This window comes from Gymnodraco acuticeps, unplaced genomic scaffold (genome assembly GCF_902827175.1).
Source record: "Gymnodraco acuticeps unplaced genomic scaffold, fGymAcu1.1, whole genome shotgun sequence".
In the NCBI taxonomy this organism is placed as follows: Eukaryota; Metazoa; Chordata; class Actinopteri; order Perciformes; family Bathydraconidae; genus Gymnodraco; species Gymnodraco acuticeps.
In genome coordinates, this window is record NW_022991091.1 from 2,045,606 (window position 1) to 2,056,780 (window position 11,175).

Genomic DNA, 11,175 nt, shown 5'->3' on the forward strand with positions numbered 1-11,175 from the left:
CCTCGGTCTCACCGGAAGTTGATTTGCCTGCGCCATCTTGAGTACCGTCCCATGGCTCTTATTTCTGCCGGAGGACCGAGGGATCGAGGAGCGAGGAGCGATAATGGAGGAGCGATAATCGAGGAATCACCAGACCATCCTCCGATGAAATCCTCAGATACTCGCCCCGCCCCCTTACTGTGTATCGCTCACTGATTGGACGATGCAGTGCATGCACTGATCTGATGCTTCTTGACATGAGAGCCGTTTCCCAGCGGAGTGAAGAAAACACATGAACCTCACGAGAGTCACTCCTCAGTTTATACCGTGTTTTGTTTCAATTCCTGTTTCATTTAGTTACACATATGTGATATATCTGAACAACAAAGTGGTCAAAAATCATTTTATTCATTTGTTGGAAACATTTTCATGATCGCTTTTTTCGTTTTACATTTTCATTTATTGTCATTTCCATTCAGTCAGTCATTAAGTGCTATTTAAATGTTAATGTGCTACATATCCAAACAAACAAACAAACAAACAAAGTGTGCAATCCAATGAATGTTAATCTAACTGGGTTTTGATAGATAACAATAACATATCTCTTTTTCTTCTCTCAATTATTTTTATTTCTTTTGTGCACTCTAATCAATATTAATCAAACTATTGTTCGTTTATACATTTTAAGAATGGCGTTTATCTTTTTTGAGAATGAGTTCTTATTTTATTTTATTTATTGGGATCTACAACAGATGATACAAATGTTTGTGTCAGTAAATGTGTACTAACAGAGGCGAGGGTGTGTGTGGAAATAACGGGGACAGAGCTGGCTGCTGTCAGACGATCAGCTGTGCAGCGTCATCACAAACGGACGTCGCTTCACGTGACGCTCCGGAGGAAAGGACGTCCCATTGCTCTTAAAACTAATTTCCCTGCTTCTCGTGGTTTCCTTGCGTCCCTCCATGCTTCCCTGGTGGGAGGGACTAAACGCAGGGAAACGACGCAAGTGAGGGAAGCAAGGATTTCATTTAATCGACCTGAGAAGCAGCCATGTAATTAAAGTAATTTCCCTCCCTGTGTGTGAGTGCATGGTGGGTCAACTTTAGACCTCTTTAGCCCTCTGCTGGTGTGTTTGCATAGCTGCAGCACGAGTTGGAAGTGGGACAAGCTGAGGGATCAGAAACTTGCACACATAAGCCGGAGGCCTTTAGTGTGACAAATCTGGCATGTCTGTTGGTAACATATGGCATCATATCTTGCTGAATTATAATGTAATGTGAACCAGTCACTATAACAAATCATCCCTGCTCTTTCACAACCAGTTTCTCAGCCAGGTTATTCTTGCTTACTGCATCCAGTTTGCCATCAGGCAGACATATTGGCCTGTCTGGTTATTTGGGTTAATCCCTTGCTATTCATACTGTGGATTAGTGCTGGCAAAATGGAGCCGTCACCTGGGTTCAATCACACTGTAGTATATAAGCACTTGGAAGCTGACTTGTTTTCCTTCCTTATACGTTTTTGCTTCATTTCCTTATTTCTTCCATATAAAAAAGCATCTAGTGAGATTTGTAATACATGAATATGAAATCCACTCAAATAAGCTTTATTTAGAATGCCTTTTTGAATCAACCTTTTTCGTTTTTTCTGAAGTACAATTTTGTACTTGTACTTCTGCGGTCTAAAGCATTTTACAAACAGCATGTCTAGTTTATTTTTTGTGCCAGGCAAATGTGTTTTTCAATTTTATCCCATCTTGTTATCATTTATTTTTTACTTGACAGTAAATGGACCAACCTCAAGTGAACACTTTGGCTTTATTTTGCTCTTTTGCCCACAGTTACATTGATAGACCTAAAAGAAAAAGTTTCAGTAAAAACAGTTAACATCACATCATTAAGACTCATCTTGCAACCTATTTATAAAAGATAAGCCAATACAAATCAAATCAAAACACAGTTTCAGTAAAATATGAATCATTTATTATTTATCTTCTTGTATTGCTGTCTTTCAGAGCAGCAGCTCAATGCTTGGCAATATTATGTGTGAGGATCCACTATTACATTAGTACACAAAAACATTCATAACCATAGTTGTTATTCTAAACCCTGTTAAGGCAATTTTTACAGCATGGTCTTTCATACCAACTTTTTAAGTGAGATATGACAACAGTCAAAAATTAATAAGATGATCATTCGTAAATATATTAAAGATTATCTGTGCAAATACCTCAATTTGAGATGCTTAAGACATGGATCTAACATGTATTACATCTGCTAGTTCAAGACATCAATGCATAATTAAAAAAGGAGGTGAAAAACATTTTCAGAATATTCAGTAAATCAACTATTTTCATGATTATCGTTAAACTACATTTGAAATAAAACTAATTGGTAAATAAACTGTATAGACCACACATTGATTGCATAAGATGATTTGAAATTTTGTTGGACTCACAATTAACATTTCAACACTTATAATGCATTAGATCTGCATGTATTAGTGGATAACACTTAGCTTAAGTGCATAATAAAACACACAAAGGCATTATAAGCACACTGCATGCATTGATTCATACATGTTTTATTATAAACATTCAGAAAACTCCCTATGCACTTAAAATCTCTGTGAATCCGACATCATTGAGAAATTATTACTTTTCACCGGAAGCTGTTTACTTTTGCATCATGTGCTGCTTCTGGCTTAAACAGTAATGTTTTAAATATATCGTAAATAGTTTATGGATGTGCTTATAATGCCTTGTGAGCAACACCAGTACAAGTGACTAGTCCTTACTTTTGATCCATACAAGTAAAAGGCATAGTCAAGCATCTTACAGCTTAATTCAGATGAGTTATTTTATAGATAAAGAATTTAAAAGAATAGATCATTTTCACCATTTTGGTGATGATTCAAGTACACTAACACTATCTTTAAACCTAAACATCATTGGCTAATGTCGTCATTTGTTTTGAATGGCAGATGATGTCGACACAGGCCATAGGACGGATGTATATGGCAGTGATTCTACTGTGTTTGTGAGCAGAACAGCATATCCTGCTGAACCCACTCGTGAATACATATTGTACTCCCTCAGAGATTCTGTAAGGCAGAGACACGAACCAGTTTTTGATGTGAAATTCCTACATGTGTTTGGAGGACGGCCCAGATTTGAAGCCGGTTGTTAACCAGCTAAATTTGATTTTTTTACGACAACGTTACGGTATTCAGTGTGAATACTTTTGTAAAACCTTAGCTTCCACAACAATGGCAGGATTCTCAATGTCGGCTTTGCTCTGAACCATCCTCAGCTCCAGTTGTGCCGGACTGGGCCTTTTCCCGGGGCCAGCCAACTCTGGAATAGAGAACAGCAGATGAAAAGAAAGCACAAGGTTTTTATTGACTGGCTTACTGTTCAATCTCGTAGTCACAGAGTCTTGTCTCAGTGAATGCTTTACATACAGTTACAAGAGCAACAAACAATTATGACAACGTTGTATGCCTCCTTCTACATGATATTTACTTTAACTCGAAACCCAACAATATCAAAAGCAAATCTTTGAGATGGCAAACGATGTGAAGTAATTTGATAAACTGTGTCTACAACACATTTTCTTTGAGAAAATGCTGGTGGCGTCTACATAGTGCACACTACTGGATGAAATATTACTATTGATTGTGTAAATATAGTACTAACAGCAGAAGGGAGCAAATAAGTGTCCTTTAGGTTCAGTATATGACTAAACATAAAGAAAAAATAAAGTCAAAACACACATCAATCCTACCGTTAGCAAAGGTTATGGTCCTCTTTATGACATGGTGCATGACCGAAACAGTCTTTTCACAGGCAGCCTGTGAATAACAGAAAGAACATTTGTGTCAGTTTATTAAGGAATGTAGCAACATAATTAGCCTAGATAGATTGAAAAGTCTAATGTGCCACTGACCTTCAGGTCTTTGGGGTGGTGGTGAGTCCAGGCCAGCAACAAGGCAGCAAACAGGTCTCCTGTCCCCACAAATACAGCATCCACTTTGGGAATGTCCATGCAGATTATCTGACTGGTGACGGTCCCATCTGGTTTCACTAAAGTGATCCAGAATCAGAAGTTAGAAACAGAAATACTTTATTTGTTCCCTGGGGGAAATTGGAGACACACAGGATATTGATATCATAACTGCCAGGGGGAACACACTATGGAAGCCCTGAATGGCAAGATTTTTTAAACATATACAACATAACATTTATACAGGTGGAAAACAATTTCAATACCAAAGAAAAATAGTTTTTTTTACTTTGGATCATTTTACAAATTTAGTTTTTCCTTTCAACTGTTGTTGTAATGCTTATATCGGCCACAAGAGGTTGAAGTAAACCACTATCTCATCATTTTTAAAATAATACATTTTTAGCTAAAAGAAAGACTAAGGTCTAACATAACGTGCCAACACAATATATATGAACCAGGAATCACTAAAACTCAGTTGGTAAGTCATTTGACCTATCTTTTGGCTCCCGAGGGCCACCAGGAACTGGTCCCCACGTCTGGAGGGCAGGTCTGTGCTGGTGAGGACGACAGTCTCTGGTCCCATTTTATGAAGCAAGTCCATCACCTGGAGAGTCGGAGGGGTCCCATTTCCTCAACCATTATTGATTTAAAAAACTAAATAGTCAGAAATATAATGATACTAACCTCAACAGCATCTTCTTCTGTGGTGATTTTTCTCCCGGTTAATAGCCTGTGTAAAATATTGGCAGTTGTTTTAGATGAGTATTTACCTGCATCAGATAATGATCAATGACTAATTTAATATTTCTGCCTATAAGCCAGCTAATAAGGCTATTAGTATTATTTCCTAATTCATGTACACGGCTCGTGTATGGAGGTTTTTCTATTAATTTCTAGTATGTGGGTTTGCGTACTATACATTTAGTTTATGATGACTGGAAGTGCACTCACTCTGCTTCAAACTGGTTGGGGGTGAGGATGTCAGCCAAAGGCACCACATTGTCCCTGTAGACGGGCAGCAGGTACTCTGGAACGTACTGATACAGACCGCAAAAACAATAAAACAATTACAAATATGGACAAACTTATGGTGAAAATAAAAATAAAAGAGTGCAGAGTAAAGTAACTCTCATCAACTGGATAGTTTGGACAAAGAAAACGGGAAATGATGGTAAGATGCTTACCATAGCCCCCTGGTCTCCCATAACAGGATCACAAACTGTGAAAAATACAACTTTAGGTTAAACTTTGCACCTGCGTTGAGGACAACGGTTACACTCTGTTAGGGCTTTAACTTCATTACACTAAGAACAAAAAGGCTGTATGTTAAGAACTGACGCTAATTTTCCTAATGAATTAAGCCTAATTTAAAATTATTTTATTGATAAATGTAATGTTTAGACAGTAGAACGCCAGAAATGAGTGAAAAGTTCAAACCGAAAGTCATGTTATCAATTTATTCATCATCAATACAAAGGAGAGCAGCAAAAGAGAAGCTAAAATAGCAGGCTTAATTGTGACGATTGATCTATGAATACAATTGTTTCTGTCCATTCAATGATCGAGTCAGCAAAGCAATATACCTTATTTCAATTTGAAATGTAAACAAAGTAACAATGTTTACTCACCATATACCAGGCTGGGATTGGCCTTCTTCAGCTCCTGAATGATGTCAACAACCGTCATCAAGAAGGACGTGTCTCTGCTGTAACCTTGGAGATGAACGTGTGATGAAGACAATGACCCACTGTTAGACTGTGATACTTTGCTGCTACTGTTAAGTACACTGAATATTTTTCATGCTAACCAATTTATCAATAGCAAACTAATGGTCAGATGTATTGAGTCAGTTGGGAACACTTGTTTACATATCAATAACTTAGGGGAAAACATACCTCTTCTAATAAAGGGCAAACACAAAGCTGTCATAACATGTCGTTGCTAAAGAACCATGTTGCCATGCTTCCAAAGCATAGCCTCACCTGTAAGGATGTAGTCATAGCGGTTCACCTTGTTGAGCTTAATGCCCTCATACAGCACATTTAGCTCATCCGCTGTCAGAACTTGACCTTTCCAATGGGCGTAGCCTAGGATTCAAGAAGGAGAATGGAGGTTTAAAATGACGTGACATTTGAAAGACATTGACATTTGGAAAATACTTTTAAGACTTTGTGAGGATCCGTGGGGACCTATAGCACACACTAAATAAAAAAAACCTTTTGTATTAGCCCTGCTGTGCCATCAAACGGTGTTCCCCCTTCTTGCTTTCGTCTTCCAAACCCCCCCAATCCCTCTTCTAAGGTTCCTCTCCTCTGTGGTGTCCAGGGCCAACCCGTGGCCTCCACACGGACTGAATGGGATGCCTGTATCCTGGCTGCCTGTATCCTGGCTGCCACTTTCCCCCTTTCTTTGTCCCTCTTTCAACACTGACCTAGAATAAACCCTCGAAAGTTGTGCTGACTGCAAATGATTGGATAAAGAATGAACGCAAACACACTTTGGTTTATTCTTTATACTGTTACACAGAGGCCAAACCTGACCCTCAGCCAGCGAGAGAGAGAGCCCCCCCTCCGGTGAGAGCTTAACAGAAAGCTGGAGGTAAAGTCGAGGCATGTGCTTTGATGACAAAGTGTTGAGTGATAAGAGTTAACGTTTCTGAATATTAAAGTTGTCTACATATACTAGTGTATACTTGACAATATAATTTGTCTTCATGTACTCAAAACTAAACAGTCTACTTTCACTAAAAGCAGAGGTTTTTATTGATGTAACGTGGTGGAAATGTCTCCTGCCCCTGTGGTGAAGGCACATTCTTCACATGCTTTGGCACCTGAAGCCAAGATTATAAACCTATCCTCTCTACAGGTGTTTCTGACAGCAAGTTATAAGACATTACGTTTTTATTATATTTTGCTTAAGGGATAAGTATTTGTAATGCCTCTGTTTACAAAATGACTATAATGAAGCACTAGTTGTATGTGGAATAACGATAGCGCTGTTGGTTATTATATTTTAACTTCCGAAAATACAACCAGCCAGAGATAAAAATCAAAAAACAATAATCATTAACGTAAAGGATAGAAAAGAACATCATACATATTTACTTAAAACAGATGGACAGAGACCCCTCCTCTAAAGCCAATCAGATAATGTTTCACTGAGTGGGACTAAAGAATGCATATGAAGCTTATCCAACGTTACACAAACAGGCAAAGTACATGAGCTTTGGGCAGTGATTAACTTGTTTTGCGTGTCTTTGTTTGAGTGCTGGTAGAGCACAAGATGCAAATTCAATACAATTGTGGTCAAAGTCTGTACGAAGATCCTATCAGACACATTATGACACCACATGCATCACAACCTAATTGTTTTTGACTCAAAAATTAAAGCATCCCCTTTCTAGTTCTTCATCAGTAATAACATTAAAAAACCTCAAAGATAATTGATTATTATTGCTATTTCAATTAAAAGATAAAAACTGAATCCACATACTGAGTGAAACAGCATCAGTTATTTTCCCACACTAGGAAATCTAAAAGCCAACCTGTGTGATTGGAGAACTGCACAGAGTTGATAGAGTCCACTTCAAAGCCCAGCACCTGAGAAAAGAGAAATAAAACAGCTGTTAAAACAGACAACAATGACATCTGAATGTCACTGTGCTGTGGGAACAGCATGCTGAATTACTGAGTGAGGCATTCAATACGAACTGTCTTGGTTTCTCTGGCATCCCAATGTTTTTGTTGTGATCATTGTCTTGGCATGTTTCAGGACACTTGATAATTAACATGGCTTACAATGGTTATTCATTGTGTAAGTGTTGTGAGTCAGACATTCTTCTCGAGGGTGGGAAATCATATTGAAATGCAGAACTTCAATGTGCTTTTCAAAATGTCCAATTACAATGTAAAGCTATTTCTGAAAGTTGAGTATAAATACCATTTATTGGTACGATGAGGTAACACATAATAACTACCATAATTTTAAACATTTAAAAACTCCACACTGTCATCTGGGACATTAAAATAAATACACAAAAAACATCTCTAAGCTTCAACGTTATTACATTACATGTCACTTGTTAGACGCTTTTATCCAATGCGACTTACATACTCAATACTGTGGACAATCCCCACAGGAGCAATTTGGGGTGAAGTGTCTTGCCCAGGGACACAACGACATGCTGACTGCAGTGGGGTTTGAACATAGACTGTATATATAAATGGACGTAGTGTCCGTGACGTCACCCATAGGATTCTGCAGAGTTGCCGTGAAGCCCTTAGTAGGCGGAGTCGGCCACTAACGGCTCGACTGTGACGTCAGAGTATAATCCCGCCTGCTCCAAATAAGGGCAAAGAGGCGGAGCCGAGGTGGGACCTGCTGCCTCCGAACTGGAAGTAAACAGAGCTAGCTCAGGCTAAGAAGCTAAGCTAACATGAAATACATGCATACCAAGTTACTGCTAACAGTGTAGTTCCCCTATATAAACGTTACATTCATAATCAAATGAGACAATCTGCAAGAGAATTAGCTATATTTTGTTATTATTAATGCTTGTCATTCACACGTTGAGAAAAGACGGACTCCATCGCCCGGACCTAACGGAGCCGCAGTGGGCTAGCTCCGGGACGCCGGCTGGAGCTAGCCCCCTGCGGCTCCGTTGGCCACCACTGGGATAATTGGGTCCCCTATTAACATTTGCTCCCGTTTAGCATTATGGGCGTCATAGCCATAGACTATAAAAGACTTACCCAAGGCTGAATCATAAACTAAAATGTATATGTATGCATAAAGGGTTACGTCCTTAGCTGGCTAATAAGTAACAAGCTAAGCTACCAAGCACACAAACACCTGCGAACGGGGTTAACATGTATAATATGATCATTTTAGACTTCTTGGAAGTTCTGTTAGTACATTCAAGAGCACAGCACGACATTTTAATTATCTGGTATTTGTAACAATATTCCCTAAAAGGCACAATCACCACGAACACGGCTAAAACTAAAGGGTCAAGTACAGTACTATGACTAACTAACGTTGTAGCCTCTATGGTTGCTGTTAGCTGACAGTGAGGCATGTACATAATGTACATCAAAGTGACCACGCCCTAATTTATGCAAAAACTTTAAGACCTAATATAAATAAAAGGGTCGTGTTAGAAAACAATTCACTCACAGATTCATAATCATGAAGGTGGAATCTAACTATATCGATAATAATATTTATTGCATCCATGGGTAGAAACATGTTTTTTTTGCTGTAAAGTTGGGCATTTTAACATGGGGGTCTATGGAAATTGCTCCTTTCTGCAGCCAGTCCCTAGCGGCCCATGTATGAACTGCAGTGTGTGGCACTTCCGTATTGGCGTCCCGGCTGTTCCCCAGTTTGCCGCTTGGTTTGAACCTGTGACCCCCTGATCCGAACACCAACGCTCAACCCACTGCACCACACGCCTCCTTATTATGAAAAGTTATCACTTTACAAAGTCTATGGTTTATGGTTTGCTACACACTATGTTTTGTAAGGAGCAGATAACTGGCAACAATGCTCTGTACTATAATTTAAGAATCGATATTACATCACAGGACGTCAGGTTTTTTTTATTCAATTAATAGACATTCAGTATTTTACTAAACAGGAATGTTTCTTTAAGTCTAGGTGTGTAAACTCTAAACATTTTAAAAAGGCCTAGCCTATGTAGTTTGGAAGGGCAGGACATTTTCGGATAATGTTTTTAATGAATGCAAGACTCTTAACCCAAAGCAGGAAGTCACGCTCTATAAGAAATGCACTTCCTATATAATGTAATTTCCATGTTTAGGGCAGTTTTCTCTGTTTTGTTGCCAGGCTGAGACGCATGATACAGGATGATAGATCCGGTTCTTACCTGCAACGGGAATGTTGCCGACTTGTTCCCAACATATCCCCTGACAACATGACTCTGAATGGACAGCACACGACACTCCATTACCGCAATAACACAGACTGCGTTTAAAAAAAACGTAGAGACAACAGACGTGATGAATCCTAAAGCTGCATTAAAAATGTGCACAGGCTCTAACACGCGGACACTAAGCATGTGAGCAATAACTCCAGCATTGAAGGACAGAAGCAACGGTGCTGCTAGTGACATTTAGTTTTTCTTCAGGCAGCTACAAAGACACCTAAACGGTTGCATTCAATGGCTCCTGACGAATGTGGGAGACACTAGCGTCCTACCAAAATCACGGTAACTTCAGCTTCAGTAAATTGACGATTCACGATAGCTTTGCAATTTTATATTAAAACAATATTCAGAGAAGTGGTGAAAGAGGTATTTAGATATTGTACTCAAATAACAGTAGAAATAATGCAGTGTGAAAATACTTAATATTAAAAAAACGTACCAAAGTAGAACAAATGGCAGTAAATAAACTCATCACACTAAATGTAGTGAAGTAAAAAACACAATTTGCATTCATAGTAGCCTAAACTTAGCCTAAGTTAAAGTATAAAATAACATTAAATATAGATACTCATTTCATTTAAAGTATAAGTACATAACAATTCAACTTAAGTTAAAGCCTCATATTAGGTTTAGATAAACATTAGAATAGTATTTAGTATTTAAAAATGTTGTAAACTATATTTAATAATTTGTATGTGTTATGGTAAATTAAATAATGTCTTATAAGAGCTTTGAATCATCTCAGCATGCGTGTATGAGAGCTTACAATACAACAACTAATGATTGATTAATTTATTTGTGTGATTCTGTGATGCTTATAATGAAATTCTCCCCCTGTGAATTCATGTATAGCATTTTCAGAATACAAAGACATTTATTTACTGAAAACATTCCACCAAAGAGTTGGATATAAAAACGTTTTCAATAATTGAATAAATAGATATGTTTCAATCTGCATCAATAAAAATACACAGCAGTAGAATATATAGTGCCGATTGTGTTTGTGGCCGCGACTTTGGAAGAAGAAGAACAAATAATTATTCATTAATGTGTGGAGCTAAATGTAAGATACACTGAGGGATAGTTTATTCTCTAATGCCTGACCCCTTATCTTAATCCATTTGAACAACCGTTTATGATCCAAAATCAAGTAAATAGGCAAGTATGTTTGTTACCACTAGAGGGCACAAGAGAGCTGAGAATTAAGTTGTGGATCAAAAGCACAATCTCAATATTACAAGA

The 11,175-nt window shown here is 38.2% G+C and overlaps 1 protein-coding gene across 1 annotated transcript; it reads right to left on the reverse strand.

Annotated features, from left to right (window-relative positions):
- Positions 1-1,938: 1,938 nt before the first annotated feature.
- LOC117560123 (pyridoxal kinase-like) lies at positions 1,939-10,154 on the reverse strand. The gene is made up of 11 exons (XM_034236919.1): positions 9,874-10,154; positions 7,531-7,585; positions 5,969-6,073; positions 5,615-5,698; positions 5,171-5,205; positions 4,938-5,023; positions 4,671-4,716; positions 4,479-4,590; positions 3,927-4,063; positions 3,765-3,831; positions 1,939-3,334 (listed from the first exon to the last, which is right to left on the reverse strand). Exons 1-11 carry the CDS (start codon positions 10,117-10,119, stop codon positions 3,207-3,209), a joined length of 1,101 nt encoding a protein of 366 aa, XP_034092810.1. The 5' UTR covers positions 10,120-10,154; the 3' UTR covers positions 1,939-3,206.
- Between the last annotated feature and the right edge of the window lie 1,021 nt (positions 10,155-11,175).